The following is a 21,406-nucleotide window of genomic DNA, read 5'->3' as shown; positions in this document are numbered from 1 at the left end:
GGGTTTTTTTCTGTTTGCTGCTATTCTATGACCTGTTTGATACGCTCTCAATACAAAGAGGGTAGTGATTAAGTTACACCAGATGATTTAACAACGGTCCAAAATAAAATCTAAAGGAAGCTGTGTCATTACATGGATGATTGCATGCAACAATTGTGTGTTTAGTAACTTAAAGGAATAGGTCAACATTTTAGGGACAACCTGTTAGATTAGCTGATACTGGATTAAACAAACAAGACACATGTAAGCTTTAAAGAAGTGGTTCCTAAAGTGGGGGTCACAAGATGCTGATGCGGGGTTCTAAGTCCCAAGTCCCCTACCTTTGTTTTAAACATAACAGTTACATGACAAAGGGTCTGACATTCCCCCGTTCAACACATGCTCTCCAAAGATCCTTGAATCCCCCAATCTTTTAGGCTGATGGGAACACGTCAAAGGGGCTCAAGATTTCTGCATATGTGTTCTCCCAGGGTCCTAGGTTTCCTGTTTCTTATAGTCAAAGGCCCCCAAGTTTCTAAAGGGTTCTATGTTTCTCAGTTCCACACATGTGCTCTTCCAGGATCTTGTGGTCCCCAGACTTTTAGGCATATTATTGGACATATGGTCTTATCTCTTTGGCCCCATATTCATTTGGCACCTATAAGGCACATGGAAAAGGATCCTATATTCTCAAGCTCTACATTTGTACTCTTCTTATGTTCCCAAAATGTATATGACACCATTTCCAAAGGTTACTTAGGTTCCTGTTTTCCCAAGGCCCTGTTTTAACCAGTTCTACTTATGTGATCCCTGAGGGTCCAATGGTCTCCACATCTTATAGGCACAAACTGGGAAGGACAAGATTTCCATTACTGGGTTCTGCAGATGTGCTTTTCAAAGGGCCCATGTTCCCAGGACCATTTGGTATACTTACCAAATAATGGGAATTGGGAAAAGGTCTAAAGGCGTTTTTCCACTGCAGGAACTTGACCCCGGAACTAGGGACTTTACCCTTGAACTACATGCGTTTCGACCGGAGGAACCAGGGTCTAAATTTAGTTCAGGGGTAGATAATCTCCCCCTGAAAAGCACCTGCTTGGGGGGGGTAGTACTTTTCAAAGGTACTGGGACTTTTGGTTGAACGTAACAGTGTTTGTGGAGTTTACACAGTGGTTGAAACACAGAGGGAGTTCCTAGGAATGCAAACTAGTTTAGTTTTTTATTAAGATTTCAAAATATTATTGAATATAATTTGTTTTCCTCCATACGACACTGGCCTTGCACAATCTACCCGGGATTTCAGCCCAAGGTCGAAACGCAGACAATAATGGGGGACCAGGAACCTTTTAGTTCAGGGGAAAGTAGTTCTGGGAGCTAAAAGACCCCGGAACTCTTGGTCGAAATGCACCTTATGTGTCCTTTGTTCAAAGGGTCAACATTGCCCAGTTCTATGTATGTGCTCCCAAAGGTTCTTCTCTTCTGAGTGTCGTACGAACCGGACCAAGGCATAATATTGAAACAGTTCTAATCTGATTATTGTTTGGGGACAAAATTTGAAGGAGGGAAGTTGGGATCTTGGTAACTAAGAACCATGGGAACTTGAGACCCCACTATAACATAGAACCTCTGCAACGTCCCTCAGTAATTATGAGAACGAATCCTAAGGCGTATTCCCGATATGTTGACCCGTTCCTTTAAAACATTTATCATTACAAACAAAAATGTCACAAAGTGTTTTTACATCTTTAGTGTTTTCCCTGAAGTTTGTTCTGCAGAGTTCTGTTCATCTTCACATTAAGGTGGGTCTTAGTTTTGTTCAGGAAGGTGTTATACTCTTTAAACTTGATGCTGTTTTTCTCTTGCTTGTTCGTCTTCGGTGCCACCTTCCTCTGAGGAACCTGACGTGATTGGATCTTGTCGGGGGTTTTCAGAGTATTACTTTTAAAATCATCCGTCGATGTTTGATTATTTTTCTGTTTCACTTTGTCTCTAACAGGCTTCACCACAGTGGGCTTCTTTGATTGTCCCTTCTTCAGAGCGTTCTTCTTCATTTGTGGGTTAGCTGCCGGCTTGTTCAGCACCTTCTTTTTCTTCCATGGTTTCAACTTATTTTTCCTCCTTGCGTTCTTATCCAGTGATTTCCATTTGGGCTTCATTGTCGTATTCGTCGTTGTTGCCACAGTTGTTTGGGGCGTCGTAGGTTTAATCTGGCTGCTGGTCACCGGTGGTTTGGTGGGTAGTTTGAATTTCCTTGGTGGTGGTCTTGTGGGTTTTTCATTGGTGTCCAGCACAGTCACTGAAATGGCACAGATGTCAGTAAGAGTAAGCTTTACTTGTTCAACTCTGCAGCCACATATGTTGCTTTTTTATGAGGCTGGATTTCATTTTGGGATCTGAAAATGAGCCTAAATGTTTGAAATGTTTTCCTCTTTTGTCCCTTCCTTTTCTAAGTATGTTTGATGTAAAATAAGACTCCTTTTTATAGTTTATATATGACCCCAACGTGATTATACAATCTGGCAGCCTATAGACGTGACATGGGGAGAAAAAAAGCCAGGACAAAAAAGTAAGCGCTGACTAAAGACAAGTTGTTGGCTCGCCAGAGCAGATTTCTTACCCTGACCTCAAACATGAGTTTAATTAACTTGATGATAAGTTGTGTTATGTTGTTTATATTCACTCCGCTTTGATTGAACTAAACTATTTTCCAGCCATAAGAATAAAAACATCACCGACATATATCAGTTTAAAGCATCATTTAAGAGGCTCCATCGTGTCAGACAAAAATCTGCCTTCCATATCTTTAAGAGTCTGGTATGTGCACATCATAAAAGTGACAGATTAAGTTATTACTAGAAGAAGTGATGAAAAAAAAAAGCAAAGGCAAACTGAGGTGACTTACACTCCCTGGGCACAAAAGGAACCTTTTTTCCTCTCACTTTGACAGGCAGCGGCTTCTGCTTACATTTCCCCGGAGGAGCTCTCCTGCATCAGTTTGAGAAGAAGCAGTTTTTTAAACATTAGTGGTGTTCATATAGGGCTCCTAAAAAGCTTGAACTACCTAGTGACGTTATGTACTTTTCAGAAAGTAAGGTGTTGAGAAGTTTTGATTAGGTCGCAGAGGTTTTTAACATGCCTTCAATGTCCTTGAGAGTGATTAAGAAAGTCCTCTCAATGCAGTATTGGAATGGAGAGACTTCATCTTTTCTGTAGTGGCAACTTTTAGCAAAAACCTTCTTTGCCATTTCTGCAGGACGTGATATTTCTGACTCGTGCTTTGTGAAACAGGTTTACTAAAACATTAAATTGATGCCGTATAAAACTAAACTGAGAATTTATTATAAATATCAACAAGGGGCGCTGGTGGCCTAGCGGTCTAAGCGCCCCACATACAGAGGCTGCAGTCCTCATCGCAAGGGTCGCCAGTTCGATTCCTGGCCGGTCGACCATTTCCTGCATGTCTTCCCCCGCTCTCTGCTCCCCACATTTCCTGTCTCTCTTCAGCTGTCCTCTCAAATAAAGGCAAAAAGCCCCAAAAATATAACTTTAAAAAATATATATATATCGACAAACAAAAATCCCTTCTCTTGTCGCTTTTAACATATATTTCCACAAAACCAAACAAAGCTAAAAAAAAACAAACAAAGCTACAGTTAGAAAATATGTTGCTCCTTATCCTGCTCAGATGAAAGCACACATTGCCTCGCACATGCTCAGTTGCTCCCAATTAGCAGCACCAATTACCTGCAGTATGACAACTAAAGGCACATAGACTCGAATCACTCTATGGCTCTAACATTTTCCTTATCATCTCAGCTTTAGGTGGAAATCCAGATCTATTTCATCGCTCTGGATTTCTTGCCTTGGGATAATATTGGGTATAATTGGAGGTCTTGAAACATGCCTTTTGTTGAGTTTTAGCATTTGAACAAACAGTGTCACAAACTGAGTACAGTGTAAGTTCAGACAAGCCACAAAGTCAAGCTTGGCAGACAGAACATCAGCTGCTCTTAACACACCTCCTTTCTGCTGTGTCTGATTTTACCAGTGTCATATGTAGTGTCACTGATGCTCGCTCTGTTCTGTACCCTGGGGGTCTTTGCTGCTGCTCTCCCTGCCTTGGCTTTTCTTGTATCATTTGAAAGAAAGGAGGTGCGCTCTCCCTGCCTCAGGCTTTGCCATTCCATGTAGATATGTGGAAGGGCAGGGAGCTCCCAGAACAGAGCCATACTGCCAAATATAACTTACTGCATGCAAATAGTTCATTCTTTTGACGAGAGCGGTCCTGACTGAAATGGAATAGATCACTTAAATTATGTCTTCCTATTTGATTCCTATTTTGAATGAAATCATTGTAACACCACAGTGATGACAGATTTTATGGTTTAAGGTAAGCTGAGTCTGATACGTCACCTGGAGGGATCCATGAATTTGAAAACAGTTCCAAAAGGAGACGATGCGCTCGGGTACGCCGTCGCCAAAAAGTACAGTTCCCCTTAAAAACAGGAACGTCTCATGAGTACATTTAAAACATTGAAACTGCTGCATGACTGAACCCTGGGGGGAATGATTGCATGCTACCTGCTTCATCTTCAGCGAACGAGATGATGAACTTGTGGTGATGGTTGATGAGTCCGGGGAAAGAGCACGTCTTTGTCTCACCCATACAGACGCTCCTCTCCTTCCAGCTGCCTGTCGTCTTATCCTCCTCTAACGCCATGATGCGTCTGCAAGATGGAAAGGAATCAATTGTGTTCTCTTAGTTGAGAGAAGAATCAGAGTTGAGCCCTCATCGCCCTCACAACCAATCTGGTACCTTTAAGTAACTGGGCCAAGTTAGGAGTAGCTCTTAATAAACATTCTTACAGAAATTAAAGGAAAAGTTCACCAAATAAGGAACAGGGTAGACGTTCCTGAATAAGGCATGGGGTTTTCCATAAATGTAAAAATGCACCTCAGCTGAGCAGACGAGCTAAAAGAATCTCAAGTCATCTGTTTCTTCTAAAGCTAAAAAGAAGCAAGTGTTTTTTTTTAAACTAAACCATTTGGCTCTGATCAGCACAATCTTACCCGCTCATAAAGTCTCCAAAAATGTACAGGCCGTTCAGATTTGGTGATTCACACCCTCTGTACACATACCCGCCTGTCACAGACTTCCCAACATGATGGCTGTATGCAAATATTGGGAGGATGTCATCTGTGGCGGCAGAGAAAAGATGTACAGTCTTAGTGAAATCTGAAGATAGAAAACAGGCGGAGAAAGTATCACTGCTGCGACTGAAGACTAAACTTTGAAACACTCACTCAAGGAAGAGTTGTGGCACAGTTTCATGTCATAGCACTCGAAACCCTCCTTGGCTCTCCATCCGTAGTTTCCTCCTCTCTCGATAATGTCGATTTCCTCGTAGCGGTTCTGACCGACGTCCCCACAGAATATCCGGCCTCTGCCGTATCGGCTGACCTGGTCCCCACGGTCCACAGAGCAGCGCCACATGTTTCTAACACCGTATGCGTAAACCTCTGGACGGGCATCCGGGTCACCCAAGAACGGGTTATCAGGGGGGATCCTGTAAGGCATCCCACTGGAGTCACTTCCATCTATATCAATACGAATGACCTTTCCCAGCAGAGCACTCCTGGGGACGTAAAACAGGAAATATTAGAGGCCTTTGGGAGCAAAAAACAAGCATACTGAATTAGCTGCAACTCCACAACTGTACATAAAAAGTAAGGTGCATTTCGACAAAGAGTTCCAGGGTCTTTTAGCCCCCAGAACTACTTTATCCGGAGCTAAAAGGTTCCTGTGCCCCCAATCTACCCCATGCTGAAGTCCCGGGTAGATTGTGTAAATCAGTCCAGTGAAGTATGGAGAGGAAAAAAGTAAACGCACTACACCACCAGACCAGTAGAGGGCAGTAAAACAAAGACAAATGCCATTCATCACAGATGACACCATAGAAGCAGACGGACAGGCAGGTATCATTATGAGCAACACAACAGTTAGCCTGTTAGCATGAAGAGACTCAGCTGGCGCTGTTTTAGATGGTGCTATATTTCATCACAGATGGATTCACTGAATCAACACGTGAGAGGAGATAAGCGCGAGTAGCAAAGACGTTTCAACACGGCTTTAAAATCCTTTTGAACTCAAAAAGCCGTGAACGCAGAGATCGGCCGGTGTTTTGGTTTAAACAGCGACCCTGTTAACTGGAGACTCTCAGCCGGATGCATCCCTCATAAACGTCTTTAGACGATCATTAAATATCTGATGAGGATATTTTGAAATCTTAATAAAAACTAAACTAGTTTGCATTCCCAGGAACTCCCTCTGTGTTTCAACAGCTGTGTAAACTCCACAAACACTGACACGTTCAGCTGAAGGTCTCCAGTTTACAGGGTCACTTTTAAAACTGTAACACCTGGAGAGAGACACATTCACGGTGGGCTGAGAGAAGACTACTGTTACAAGCTGCTAAATCAAGAGAATCACAGCTTCTTCTTTTGAAAAGTACACACACATACAAAAAAGATAGAACAAATAAAAACTAATGAAAGAGAAATCAAGAGAATCACAGATGTGTGTGATGTTATTGTGGACGGCGGGCGGAATAAAAACACTGAGGTTAATCTACCAATCAGACATAATCTGCATTGCAGGCCCCGCCCCCCGAAAGTCCCGGGACCTTTGAAAAGTACTACCGCCCAAGCAGGGGCTTTTTAGGGGGGAGATTATCTACCCCTGTACTAATCTGAAAAGGGTTGGTCCTTACTTGTTTTGAGAGTTCCCGTACTTCCCAAATGGATCCCCAGCTTTTCCACCATCACCAGTGAAGATGTACAAATATCCATCGAGGCCGAACAGCACCTGTCCTCCGTTATGATTAGCAGCTGGCTCCTCGATCTCCAGAATGACCCTGAGTGGAAAAAGGACGTGGCTCAGTTTAATCACATCCACATTTGAAGGGGATAGATGTGTTGTACTGACATACCTAGGTGCCATAATACCCTCAGGTGATGCTCCATCAAGCTTTTACCCTATCAACACATATCCCTTATTCCAGAGGAGTAATTATTTGTGGAAAAGAATGAGGTGAGAACAGAGCAGGCCTCAGGGGGGAAAAAGTCCCTTTACATTAAAGAAACATTACCGCTCTCACGTATGTTTGTCTGCAGCAAGAGTTTTATTGGAGTTTGATTTCAGATTCAGAAGTGTTGCAACAAAAATTCCAAATACTGAAAGTAAATGATTGCAGGAAGTGTATCTGTGTTTTTGCAGAAGGATAGATTTCCATCTGTTTAATTTGAGGCTAACAGCTGCTTTATGAAGAGTTCTTTTGAAGCTAAATGATGGCGTTAGACACAGACAAAGAGGAGGGGCTGAGGGAGGCTTTAAGCTCCCTGGCAAACAGAGACATCTCACCCACCTGTCAGTGACATAACCACGCCCCCCTAATTACGCAAAAAATGCACGACTCTTATCCTTTACATCTACAAAACATCTGAGTTTTTAAAATGTTGTAACTGTACTGGGCTTTAAATGGATTAAATTCTGCTGTAAAAACTGACATTTTAACATGGGTGTAAATGGGGTCTTCTGGGCTTTGGAGCCAGCCCCAAGTGGACACCACAGGAACTGCAGTTTTTGCACTTTCGCCTTGGTTTAATCATTCAACAGAGGAGGGTGCAGTTTGGTTGGAAAGCAGAATTTACTGCCCCCCTAACTATGAATAAAACCAAATGATCATATTCAACCAAGAAGTATTTATTAATCTTTCTGCTAAATTTACAGCAGTCACTTAGCCTAGCTTAGCATTAAGACTTAAAACTGAGGGAAATCCTCAGCCTGGCTCTGGCAAAACATAAAAACAATCATGATTCTTCATACTCTTTTGTAGGGAGAGAGGTAGGCCAAGACTTTGTTACTATTGGAGTGAACCATGCAAACTGTTCGCCTTGCTGCCAGATTGTTAAGCTAAGCTAAGCTAACCAAAATCAGTTGTAGCGTTATGTTTTCCACCTACAAGTAAAAATAGCACTGACCTTCTTTAGGCAACAAAACAAATGTAAATGGTTGTTATTTTCCAAATGATCCTCTAAGCAAAATTCTGGATTTGTTTTGCATGAACTGGGTGTTAAAGCTCCCCGGTGCTTCTATAGGAGATTGTTTTTGTGCTTTTTGTTCTTTTATTATGTTGATTTAAATCATACTTTGCCAAGTTGAGTTTAGCTCTTACTGAAAGCTTTATGGCCTTCATGGCCTGGGATGAAACCTGGGTTGACACTGGAGTGATTTACGGTATTAAACTCAGAGCATTTTTATGCAAGCTTTGGCACATTTACAGCCCAGCGGGTATCTAACAGTCATGGAGGTTATTCAAAGGGTTACTCCAGTAGGTATAGACCTACACAACCTTAGCCAGACTGTGAAGTCTTATAAAGTCTTATGAATAGAAGATTTGAAAGAAGAAACCTCTCCGTACTTCTCTGAGTAAGGATCAGCAATGTTCATGTCGTAGGCCGACACCTTCATCTCGCTGATTCTGACTTTCTCCACCTTATTGTTGACCTGGATCGAGTAGTAGATAAAGAACCGTCCGTTGTCCCGGTACTTTGGGTGGAAGGCCATCCCCAGGAAGCCTCGCTCATCCCCCAGCCAGGGCGTGGTCATCACCTCCCCGCTCATGTCCAGGAAAGGCTGCTCCAGCCGGCTCCCGTCACGCAGGTAAACCCAAACGAAGCCCACCTGCTCAGCGATAAACATGCGGTGTGTTTCATCGCCACTGTGCAGCATCAAAACAGGGTTCCTGAGATTGTTAGCGACCTCCATCAGGCACAGCTGGTAACACCCTCTGGGGTCCTGCACCACCTGTCCCAGGTTGCTGTTGAGGTCAGTGCTCTTTAAAACGTTGGGGTAGCAGTAGTCCTGGTCGGATAAGTCGACCAAGCTGCAGAACGTAGACGCATCTCGCTCTGAGGTGTCCCTCAGCAGCTGGTTCTCAGTTAGATATTTAACAAGATGGCGACATTTGCCATGAAACTCAGAGCAGTAGCCGGAGCAGAGGCCAGGTAGCTCTCTGACAGGTGTGTAAGGATCCTCAGCATCATAGAGGTGGGCGGCGTATGGAGAGCACTCCTGGATGAGACAAACACAAGACACTAGATTATGAGGAGACCATTTCAGAGAGACCTCAGAAGACACACAAAACGGTCTTTTCTCTTCAGCCATGACTTTGCCACTGACAGAAGAACCAATACTTATTGTGTTACTAGTGGATCTGTAGGAGGTGCATCAAAAATTCAACATGATATAATTCAAAGTTATGAAAATCTTTGTTTAATGCACATCCCTATCAAAAGATTCTGATTATAAATACAGAATATGTGAGCTAGGAACATGATTTTTTGTTTTAGGCCCCTAAAAAGTGTAAGAAAATCTGCAATATGATGTGATAGACAGAAAGCTCCCCTGACTGTAAATAATGAGCAGCACATGCAGAAGGAAGTCTGAGCATAGACTCTGTTTGTGGGGATTTTGGCGCCCCCTGTGGACAGAGCAGTATCTCATATCTGATGTGTTTCTGACAGAGAAATCTCATCCTGCTTTCTTTCAACAGAGAAGTGTATCACCCACTATGACTATCTGCTGTGGGAGAGGTAAAAAAGGCAGGTTCTTCCAAGTCCTGGATAATATAGTGTCAAACTGAGAATCACAATAAAGAAGTTGTTTGTCTTGTTGCAGGTGATCTCATCAGAAAGAGGCATCACTGTTCATTTCAATATGTTCAACAGCTGCTCAAAAACTCCTCACAGGGGCTTTAACAAAGGGTTACATATCAAAAACATAATTTTTACAAATCCTGAGATATTTTTTTCATCATGTATTTCTCAATGTGCACACTCCCTTTGCAAAAAAAGAACTAAAAAACTGAGGTAGTGGTTGGTGGAGGGTGAAAATAAATATGCACTCTGGCTGCAGGACAATTAAACTGATTATAGATCAAACTGAAGTAACTTGCATAAAATACTTAAATTTGTGTCTCAAGCATTCATTGCTCAACTTTGAATGCACATGTCAGTGAAAGGACATTAAGCAGGACATTTTGCTTTCTTGAAATCCTCACTGCCACTCTGAATGAGAGCAATCTAATCAAGGTTTAAAGTTTCAAAAATTGAGATCTCTGTCAATTCAAAGCTATCCATGCATCATCTCCTTCACACTGAAAGATCTGGAGCTTTCCCAGTGAAGTTTAAAGTAGACAAAAAGAAGTGGAGCCCTAAATTAAAGTTGTAAGAATCCAAAACTTGGAACCCTTGACATATTCAGGTTTAACTTGTGTGTTTACTGGGGGTTCAAATAAGACTTAATAATAAAATATTAAAAGTTTTAATCCTTGATTAAGATATCTTAGACAATAAAGACTGTGACTCATAATTGTAAACTGCAAACACTGCTTACTTACAAGGATTACAGAGATGTCTGCTTAAGTGAAGAGATGGCTGTAAATCTCCTCGAACAATAATTAGTGCCACAGTTTTTAAACCCACTCATCACTGCAGCTTTGGAGAAGAGGATGAATTTACCTGACACATGATTTCCTTCAACATGTCTGCACAAAGCTCATAACCCGACACCTCCAGCTGGTCTATGATGTCCCAGTATCTCTCCGCGATCGTGTTGTCCGTCTTCTGGTCACAGCAGCCAAACTCCTCATACTGCGTGCAGAACTCCAGGTGCCACGGAGGTTTGAACGGAGGCTCGAAGTCCAGGCACTGAGGATGAGCTGATACAAGCAACATCAGTGACATGATCAGGATAAACTGAGGAAGGATCAGGGTCTTAATGAGTGAGCTCGGATCTACGGCCGTGCGTAAAAACGCGCAGCCGGCTCCGCTTGGATGGAGAGCAGCATCCCGCGTACTTGTCATTTTTGCCGTCTGGCCCCGAAAGAGTTCAACTGTTTGCTCTCCTTTATGTATGAGCCAGAGGGTAAGTGTGCGCGTGCATGTGAATGCATATCTCACGCGTGTGCAAACGTTTGTGTTCGTGCGTCCTGGCAGCCAGTCTCTGCTCCATTCTGCCTCGCCTTCTGCACAAGCCGGCAAAGACACCTCGTCTGAGTCCTGTCTGCCGTCATAATTAGTAGCAAAACATAACAAGTCCGTAATAGCGGTCAAGTTAAGTGGATTTTTATTTTATTCCCCGCCATGCACAGCGGTTTTCCACACCGCAACGAGCTTGGCAGAGGATTACGCACAGTTAACAGGAAAAACGCGCATTCTCATGCTCGCACACTCACACTACACAGAAGAGAGCGTCGAAGCATGCAAATATCAACAGGCTACCACATCACAGACTGTAATTTAGTCCCACATTCATGTAGAAGCGCCCCCGGGCTGCGTGCTGTTTGTGCAACATGTTCGCAGCTGCTGCGCTTCTTCTTCTCTGCAGATCTACTGTCCCGGCATGCTGCTCTCATCTGAATGTAAAGATGTCTGTCGTCACACTCTGCGCGTGCCAAGGAGAATAAAAGAAATGTTTTCATCCAGCCTCAGGACTCATTGAGTAAACCTCTTCTGTAATCAAGACCAACTCCAGACCTGAAGTGAGATTTGGATTGGAGAATGAATATTGTGTGCATGTGATTTCGAGACATGAGGACCTTTTGGGCTGTGAAATATTGCTCTCAAAGCACTGCAATTAAGGTAAAATATGTAACTTAAATAAGTGACTGCACAATCAACAACATCTGGATTTTGTTGATTATGAATTTTAAAAAGTTAATCAAAATAAAAGCAGAATTAAAAGATAAACCTGGACTTAAAGAAAGCCCCTGACACATTTCATCCCCTCTATTCAGCAGCTTATCCATTATAACTCCCTTGATTATAGTAACTTCATGACATTTGCAAAGTGACATACCAACCTTGCTATTTTCCCTTGAAGGCATCACCGGTTGGCTGGAAGGGGCCCCTTAAATTGAGGGGCCACACAAGATTCTGTCTGTCAGACTAAGACAGCATCCTGTGATGAGATAATACCTTTCATCAGGAGCTGGATGTGGACTTAGCTTAAGCCAGGCTCTGAACAGAGCCCCTTTGTTAAAATCAAAAGTCAGTACAGACAGTTATTCAGATTCAGGTGTTTTGCATATTTCTCAATTAATTTGGGTTTATTTGATACCTCGCAGCAACAGTGGTGGTTCTAGACCAATTTTACAAGGGGGGCAGGCTGGGGCCAAGGGTGGTGTCAGAGGGACACATTCAACCCGGACAAAAGAGACTGAGAAGGGCGAGGACCGGCTGAGAACAAACTGGCAAAACATCAGTGCATCCCTAAATACTAGACATATATACTACTGTGTACTAGATCAACATGCAGACTGACAGCAGCTGTTTGGTTGTTTACACTCAACATGAGTCCCTTAGTGCTCTAAGGGACTGGAACCAAGTGCCACACGCATGGATGCCTGTAACATCAGCGTGATACCAAAGCCATTTTTTATTGTATAATATTTGTTTGGTGTGGAGGGGGGGCCACAGGGGGGTCCAGGTTCAGTTTTACAGGGGCACTGGCCCCTGTTGGCCCCTCCCCAGAACCGCCACTGTGCAGCAAACCTGAACAAGTACTACTCCAACCTGGATTTTAAAATAAATAAAGCTCCTGCAAAGAGTTTTCAGTTGGTTATGAAACAGACTGGACTTAATCTCGAGGCCTACAAAAACAAACTCCATCAGAGAGACATTTGTGATTTATAAACTACATATTTTAAAGTCTGAAACTGTTGTCAGAAAAAAAGTGATGCACCAAACTCCATGCAAGGGTGATGCATAAACACCTTGTAGTGTCTACATACCGTACATGTGTTTCTGTGATGTAGAAAGAGAAGTTAGAACTTGCAGTTTTCTCCAGCAGAAGGCAGCAACCAGTTTACAGATGCTCTGCAAAGTGCACGAGGAAGCGGAACTTCGTCATTACATTTTATTTTGCATTTGTTTTGGTGATGGGGAAAGTTATCAAGGTACACAGGATATGAACACCCAACTTCCTCCTTGGATTTTCAGCTTAAAACGTATATAGTGAAAATTACATCAGTGAGACTAAAGTCACGCGGTATGAATGTGAAACTAATACGTGCACATTATGAACTGAAAATAGCTTCTTTAATTCTATTCATTTTTTCCTTTTATCAGTTAAAAACACGAAGTTTTTCTTCCGATATCAAATTTCCTCTTTTATTTTGAAGGCGTGTTGTATGTGTTTCCGGTAGCAGTTAAGCTAGCCGTGTACAGTTTGACGCGCGGCGAGAAGGCGCTGCCAAGTCTGACAACAACATATACGTTGCATTTGCAGCTAAATATCAAACGCCATGGTCTCATAAACAGGAGGAAGAACACACGGGTCCATGTTTGGTAGGTGACCGGAGTCAGTCGAGTTACGAAGTGGACGCTGGAGAGGCGAACATGAGCTCCGAGCACCAGAGCGACAGCGAGGACGCGGACGAGTCGCGGGACAGGCCCAACGGCGGCAGCGACAAAGAGGAAGACCCTGACATCGACGACTCGGACGTGGAGGATGACCCCCCTCAGAGGGTTTCTCCTCCCCGGCCGGACCGTACTGCAGCTGGGTCCCCTGCGTCCCGAGAACAGGAGCCCTCCTCCTGCCAGCCGCCCGCCGCCGCCGCGCCGCAGACCGGGAGCGGCGAGGGCTCCAGCAGCAGCGACGTCCGCAGCGGGAGCAGCCTGTTCTCATGGCTGCAGAGAAGGACCATAAGAAGAGGGGTGTTTGTGGACCCGGCTAGAGACAACTTCAGGACAATGACTAACTTGTACTGCTCAATGAACCCGGCTGCAGAGTCTGTGAACCTGAGCACTCAGACTCATGGAGCTGTGTTCAACCTGGAGTACTCCCCGGATGGGTAAGTGTGCAGGACTCAGGCCTTTGACCCATGAAGAGCCTGCAGGACTTCACCAAAACACATGCACTGAAGGGGTTTCTAACAGATTGGTGATATGCATGACAAGTCCACAGCATCACAGGGGTTTCTACACATTCAAGCTTAAAGCTGCTGTGAGGAACTTTTGATTTATATCAATTTTGGGCCCCCCTCGTGGACAAAGTGATACCTCTTATCTTTTGTTCTGTACATGCAAAAGTAGTGTTTTCAAGAAAAACCTCCCCCTGCTGTCTTTTAACAGACAGATTTATCACTCAATATGATTATTTGCCATGAAAACAGCTGAAAAGGATGTTTCTGAAGCCAAATGTCAATCATGTGATCTGACACCTACCCCCTCTGAGTGGTATAAGGCATTAGAAATGACAACAGAGAAGGTATCAGTGTTGTTGTTTATGGTTTTGTTGGCTTTTGAATGTCATAAAGAGGCATCAGTGTCTGTTTCAGTCTGTTTCTCAGCTGGTGAAAAACTCCTCATAGTGCCTTTAAACAACTCCTTTTAATGACTTGTAGACTTTTATTTACCAACTGATTGTTTACAACCAGAACAAGACACATTAATTGTTTGCATGTTCCACTACAGGACCTTGAAGTGTTGCCAGATCCACTCTCAGCGAGCTGCGTTAATAATGAGTTCATGCAGGGGTTTAAAGCCTCAGGTGCTCAGACAGCAGATGTAGGGAGTAAATCCTGCAGCCAAACCAGGTCAAGCTGTGTCCAGTCTGGGTCAGCAGAACAACACACTCATCTATCCTGTTGTTGAGGGAAACATTGGGAGCATGCTCGACTTTGCACCTCTAAACATTTTGGCCTAAATGGCAGAATTTACCCCAAATGATTGCACTGTTTTTATAACATTATTCACATTAAAACAAGCTTTTGTGAAGGGACATCTTTTGCAATACGTCTGCACAAAAGCCAAGGAGTAAATGATGTTTAAAATGTGTTGTGAAGCATGTTTCTATATCTTCAGGCTGAAGAAATCCACCTGTTCCTCCTGTTGTTTGTTAGGAGTGTCTCTGATTTCTCTCTCTCTCTCTCTCTCTCCTCAGGTCTGTGCTGACTGTGGCCTGTGAGCAGACTGAAGTCCTTCTGTTTGATCCCATCTCATCCAAACACATTAAAACTCTGACGGAGGCCCACGAGGATTGCGTCAACAACATAAGGTGAGTTCCTCTAATCTAAAATCCTGCAGGGAGAGTTAACAAAGAGAGTGCACCTTAAAATAAGCATGAAGCCAGAGATGGAGGGAGACATAGAAGTGATCATGATGCTGTAAATCATTCCCATTGTTGGTCAAAGTGCATCACATGAAGCTTTTTGTCACTAAACAAAGTGCAGAGGCCAATAAAAAAAGCACTTTAAGTATGAAGCTGCGGTCTACAGTCATGCCTGCAGGAAAGCACTGAATAAACTCTCCCTGTGTCTCTGTTCTCTGCAGGTTTTTGGACAATCGCTTGTTTGCCACCTGCTCTGACGACACCACGATTGCATTATGGGATCTGCGTAAGCTGAACTCGAAGGTTTGCTCGCTGCACGGCCACGCCAGCTGGGTGAAGAACATCGAGTACGACACGAACACTCGCCTCCTCGTCACGTCGGGCTTCGACGGAAACGTCATCACGTGGGACACCAACAGGTTTGTGCAACGAGCACAATCAGAGTGTGACTGTAAATGAATGTCATGACATGCTGTACCTGCAGCAGCATGTAAAACTGAAACCAATCAGTCCTTTTCTTCTTTCTTTCTTTCTTTCTTTCTTTCTTTAACCAGGTAAGAGACTCATTGAGATTTAAAACCTCTTGTTCAAGAGTGACCTGGCCAAGAATGCAGCACAAAATAGGTTACAACACACAACAAGCACACAAAACAACACAAATAGAGTACAGTCACAGTTTCACATGGTTACATGGTTACACAGTGCAATCACAAGATCCAATGGAGCTTGTTTCTCTGTCTTTTATGAGTGACTTGAATTCCCCCAGAGTTACAAGATGTGTCAGTTTCAAGTCCTTCTGCACATCATTCCAGGTAAACGGGCCTGAAACTGTATGATGTCCTGAGAGCGCAGGCCATATCGTCTGAGGTTTCTACACATGTGTACACACAAACATGTAGGGAGAAGTCCAAGAATACATTTATAAATAAAGATCAGCCAGTGAGATAGTCTACGACTGGACAAAGACTGACAGTGTGCAGCAGCGTATAAGGAACAGTGATGTACATGATCGCTGCAACCAGTAATAAAACACAACACAGTGATACACAGGATCTACTTTCTTTAAAAACTGATCAGGAGCATTCATAAAAAGCAGGTCTCCATAATCCAACAAGGGTAAACAAAGTTGTGGTGATCAGATTTTCTGACTTTCAATGAAAAACATGATTTATTTCTAAAAAAAGAAACCCAGTTTCAGCTTCAACTTTGAAACAAGTTTATCAATGTGTCGTTTAAAGGACAGGTTCTCATCAAGAAGAATGCCTAAGTATTTATAAGATGTGACCATTTTAATTTCAACACCATGAGCAGTAGAAAACCTGGGAAGGTGAAATGGAAGCTGTTTGCCATTTGAAAATAGCTTGGTCTTTGATTTGTCTGCAGTCCTCCTTCCTTCATCCATCCATCACATAAACCCTGCAGCCTCACATGAAGGTGGAGTAAATGGACTCTTTGGCTTTAATTCAACCCTGAAAACTGAATTTCTCTTCTCCTCAAGTAAACCCCAGAGAGGAAAAAGTTCCTCCAAACCCAGGACTGTGTTGAATTATTAATGTGAAGCACCTTCAGACCGTCAGACCGCCTATTAAGCCTTCCTTAACTGTTCCCTCGCTGCAGGTTCACAGAGGACGGCTGCCCACACAAAAAGTTCTTCCACACGCGATACTTAATGAGGATGCGTCTGACTCCAGACTGCTCCAAGATGCTCATCTCCACCTCCTCGGGGTATCTGCTCATCCTCCACGACCTGGACCTCACGCAGTCCCTGGAGGTGGGCAGCTACCGGATGCTGCGAGCGAGACGGACTCCCCTCAGCTCAGGTCAGATCACCGTCTGTCTGAAAAAACTGAACTGCTCCTTTATTCCCATTCAGTGACGCTCTGGGATTAATTTGAAGTGTTGTCCTATTTAATGTTTTGTTGATGAGCATTTGTTGTTGTTGTTGTTGTCATGTGATAGTATATAATGAATGCTTTTTGTCCCTGTTGTGATCCCATAGATGGCGGCACATCAACGTCTCGATCAGCTGGAACTCCTCGTCAAGGAAACGACTCCAGCAAGCTCCACCCTCACAGGGAAGGTCAGAGACGGACTCGCTGTAAAACTGACTCAAGTTTTCTCTTGCTCGTAAAATAAAGACTGACTGTGAAGTGATTCTACTTCCAGGTATTTCTCCAAGGAACAGCCTGGAGGTTTTGACTCCAGAGATCCCCGGAGAGAGAGACCGAGGGAACTGCATCACCTCCCTGCAGCTCCACCCAAAAGGCTGGGCCACGCTCATCAGGTGCTCCAGCAACATGGACGATCAGGAGGTCAGACACACCTGTTATATGACTCTATCCAAATGTTGTCAATCAATCTTTATTTGTATACTGCCAAATCACAACAAATGTTATCTCAAGATGCTTTTACAAACAGAGCAGCGCAGACCCAACACCAAGACAGGATGAGACTCAGTCTGACCCCACCTTAATCCACCATGAGCATTGCACCTCGCAGTATTTAGCTAGTTACAGTGGAGAGGACAAACTTCCTTTAACAGGCAGAAACCTCCAGCAGAACCAGACTCATGTTAGACACACATCTGCTGAGACCGTGTTGGGTCTGGAAAGAGGGATAGAGGGGAGTAAGAGAGAGAGGGAGCGGTGATAGTGAGGGTGAGCAGTAGTAGCTGTTGCCGCAGGAGGAGGACGTCTACAGCAGCTCAGAGGAACCTACGAGACAAGGGAGCTCAGGGACTCCAGAAAGGTCTATGGTTAGTAACTTTAAAGGGACAGGAAGAGTTAAAGTAAGTGATGAGGGGGTTGGAGGAGGGGAGATAGGATCCCAGTGTGTCAGTGCCCCAGTTCCCCTGATTGTCAACTAAACTGCAGCATTACTCCCTCCACTTTTTATGGATCTAGATCTGTGTCAGCTTGACTTTATTAATTTTTATTGCACCCTAAACAATCCCCTGACCCTCCTCCAATCCCCTTAAGTCTTAAACGTGTACACTGTACTGAATATGGCTTATAGAGCTTAACATATTATTGAGCCTCACAGCACTTCCTGAGAGTCTTTGTGGTTTGAGACACATGACTCCTGCAGCACATATCATTCTCACCCTTCTGGCTTCCTTGCATAAATTGTCTGCTGTGATATTCTTCTTGTTTCAATGATAACTGCACTAGATTATAAGAACAGAGTGTCCTTTTCTTGCACTCTAAAGCATTTTAGATACTGTCCTACTCATTCCAAGGTTTAACAAACATCTTAAATACTGCTGTAGTGTAAAGTAAGATGTTAGTGTGGAGGTGTAGACACATTAGTCTTGCAAGAATCGTACAGAAGACCTCTCCACTGGTATGTTTGGCTGACAAACCGTGCAGCTCCTCTCCAAACGGCAGAAATCGGCATCCCAAAATATGACCGAGGAGGATTTCATGGAAAAAGCTATATATAGTGTTTTTTCAGAGTACTGCTGCAGCTGCATGAAGGGTGTTGTGGTGCATGAAGGCTTGGATGATGAAGCTCTGTGAGGATGTGTGGAGGAGGATAACAGCTTTATTTATCAATGTAGTCCTCTCAAAGAAATGCCTCGCTTAAATTGATAACTTGTACCATCAGAAATCCTCATAACACTTGTTGAAAGTCACACAAAGGTCCAGATTATTGTGTGAGTGTCTATCCAATGATTACACCATCATGATCAGCAGATTCAGACCTTAACATCAGACTCTGACTTCCTGTCTCCCTCCTCAGTGGACGTGTGTGTACGAGTTCCAGGAGGGAGCGCCAACCCGCCCGCTCGTCTCCCCCCGCTGCTCCCTCCGCCTCACCCACTACATCGAGGAGGCCAACGTGGGCCGGGGCTACATCAAAGAGCTGTGCTTCAGCCCGGACGGACGACTCATCTGCTCCCCGTACGGCTACGGCGTCCGCCTGCTGGCCTTCGACGAGAACTGCGGCGAGCTGGCCGACTGCATGCCCGTCCAGACCAGCTGCCTCCGGGAGATCCGCTCCATCTACTCGCACAGCGACGTGGTGCTCACCACCAAGTTCTCCCCCACACACTGCCAGCTGGCCTCAGGCTGCCTTAGCGGACGAGTCGCCCTTTATCAGCCCAAGTTTTAGAGCGCGGAGCTTGTCGGAGGATGACGAGCCGCAGAGCCGGGTGAAGAAGTGCAGAGAGCTAGAAGAGAATGTAGTCGATGATTTCAACACTACATCTACAGCGCCCTGCGTACGTACTCACCACATGTAGTCTTTAAACATCTGACAAAGTTACAACCAGGAATTTAAATAAACTTACTTTTTAATCCGTTTTTTAAGAAGTCCCAAATCTTTGGGACGAGTATTCACATGAAGGTGATTGGTTGCACCTTATCTTTGTTACTTCAAAGCTTGGTGTGTTTTTATTTCTTAGTCATTTTGGGTATCATGTTGAATGAATCCCACCTTTCACATCTATGGAGTATTTATTGTTGGTGTTTTACAAACAACCCTGATGAAATATGAAGTTGTAACGTGTCAAAATGTGGAAGATTTCAGTGAGGTTGAGTACTTATGCACTTCTGGCCTCCTCCAAGTATGTAAAAACCACCGTGTAAGGTGAAATAAAAGTCTCCCAGCATTTGTTTTAAAGTGCTGAAGTGGACCAAAGAGGTGGGATTTATTAAACACAGATATTCCACTATCAGTAGATGGATTACTGTGATTTTCCTGGAATCTCCTCCCATCCAGCATCTTAAACCATCAATCCTAGAAGCACTTCTTCACTCAGCTCTGCGGCTGTGAAACACTGAATTTTAGGATATTGGAATTTGATCGGAAAGACGACTTCAGCTGTGGCTCACTGATCGGGCGACAGTAGTGGATTAAAATCTTTCATCTTTGACCTCAAGAAGAAGTGAAACACTTTGAGGAAGTCAGACTGGAGGAACCGACTCCTGATCAAGTGGAGGAGAGGGTTTAAATCCCAAAGTGCAACTTGGCATTGAAGAGAAACAGACTCTGCAGTTCATTTTTTTTTCGTACTAAAAATGGATTTGTCTCTATAACAGTAGAAAACTTTGATTATATTGAGACTCGGCACGTCCTGTTGTTGTTGACAAAAAACACTAAGGATGCAAACAAGCGGACAGACGGATATCGCTCCATCCATCCTCTATAACGCCACAGGATTAAAAAAGTCTGTCGCCTGCGCTGTCGTTTATCGTTTGACACGGAGTCCTCCGCTGCGGATCGTATCGCTCTGCTCATGCCTTCTCCACAGGTGCTGCTTCTCTGCTCAAACAATCTGAACTTTGACCCCAAACCCCCTTCAGCTCAGACCTCCAGGACCTCATCGCCAACGCCTTGTCCCTCTTTTTACCCGCCGCGCCTTCTGTTCTCCACCCTCACCCCCCTGTTTTCCACCCTCATGCTCTCCAGTGGTTTAGGTTTGTAGTGGTTTTGCTGGTGTATTTATGATGGCACTACTAGTTCACAGTGTTTGATTCGTTTGAGTCACTGTTCGCAATCATTGAGGCAGCTTAAGGTCTAATTACAGTTCTCATTACCCGTCACAGGTTTGTGTTTTTATCCTAACCTTAATGCTGTCTGGACAAAATAAAGTCTAACTTCTGTCAGTGTCCCAGTTTTAAACGTTTCTGTACAAACTTCTGTTAAAGTTCTTCACTTCTCAAAGGTAACACTCCCTCAAAGATAAGGCTGGCATTATTCTATATTTCCCTGACACAGAATTCAGAGCTCCATCTTCAAAATACTTCAAATTCCCACCCTGTGGTTTCTAAGTTGATAAATCCTTAAAAACAGGTCATGATAAGGTGCAAGAAGTATCACACCATTTGTGTCCTATTATATACATAATGGGTCATTGACATGACGTGCATATTTTTGTGTCTGAATCTATTATTTTACTCATGGAGCTTTTATTTTGAAAGTGAGTATTTATAATAGACTTCAACATATGAAATCATTCAGAGGACCCCAACTAATTATCATGGCTGAGTGAAAAGGTTTGAAAATGTCTCTTAAAGCTGCTGTGAGGAACTTTTGTTTTCTATTGATTCTGGCGCCCCCTTGTGGACAAAGTGACACTTCTTATCTCTTGTCCTAAACATGCAAAAGTAGTGTTTTCAACAAAAATCTCATCCTGTTGTTTTCAACAGTCAACTTTATCAGGCAATGTGATTCTTTTCCATGAAAACAGTCAAATAAAGTCTGTTTCTGAAGTGAGATGTCCATCATGTGGTGTGACACCGACCCCCT

General features: G+C 43.7%; 2 protein-coding genes across 3 annotated transcripts in view; one reads left to right on the top strand and one right to left on the bottom strand.

Annotated features, from left to right (window-relative positions):
• Positions 1-12,971, bottom strand: part of hhipl2 (HHIP-like 2) — a 13,064-nt gene extending 93 nt beyond the window's left edge. Inside the window, exons 1-10 of one of the 2 annotated variants that reach the window (XM_034674356.1) lie at positions 12,834-12,971; positions 10,561-10,760; positions 8,460-9,112; positions 6,750-6,893; positions 5,284-5,615; positions 5,050-5,176; positions 4,561-4,706; positions 4,393-4,474; positions 2,882-2,964; positions 1-2,275 (exon numbers count right to left, since the gene is read on the bottom strand). The exon at positions 1-2,275 is cut by the window's left edge and continues 93 nt beyond it. In XM_034674356.1, coding sequence (XP_034530247.1) covers positions 1,725-2,275; positions 2,882-2,964; positions 4,393-4,474; positions 4,561-4,706; positions 5,050-5,176; positions 5,284-5,615; positions 6,750-6,893; positions 8,460-9,112; positions 10,561-10,760; positions 12,834-12,840 — 2,325 coding nt within the window. In that variant the 5' untranslated portion in view covers positions 12,841-12,971 and the 3' untranslated portion in view covers positions 1-1,724. Of the gene's footprint in view, positions 2,276-2,881; positions 2,965-4,392; positions 4,475-4,560; positions 4,707-5,049; positions 5,177-5,283; positions 5,616-6,749; positions 6,894-8,459; positions 9,113-10,560; positions 11,656-12,833 lie in introns of those variants that run through there. The other variant, XM_034674355.1, reaches the window with a different exon arrangement.
• A 258-nt stretch (positions 12,972-13,229) lies between these two features.
• On the top strand, positions 13,230-20,766 carry wdr32 (WD repeat domain 32). Its single transcript, XM_034674916.1, has 7 exons — positions 13,230-13,895; positions 14,987-15,100; positions 15,376-15,573; positions 16,772-16,974; positions 17,154-17,234; positions 17,321-17,466; positions 18,896-20,766. Exons 1-7 carry the CDS (start codon positions 13,441-13,443, stop codon positions 19,265-19,267), a joined length of 1,569 nt encoding a protein of 522 aa, XP_034530807.1. The 5' UTR covers positions 13,230-13,440; the 3' UTR covers positions 19,268-20,766.
• The last annotated feature ends 640 nt before the right edge of the window (positions 20,767-21,406 follow it).

Source organism: Notolabrus celidotus, chromosome 22, assembly GCF_009762535.1.
Source record: "Notolabrus celidotus isolate fNotCel1 chromosome 22, fNotCel1.pri, whole genome shotgun sequence".
NCBI classification, from domain to species: Eukaryota; Metazoa; Chordata; class Actinopteri; order Labriformes; family Labridae; genus Notolabrus; species Notolabrus celidotus.
The sequence above is the reverse complement of the archived record's forward strand: the minus strand, read 5'-3'. Positions and strand labels throughout refer to the sequence as shown.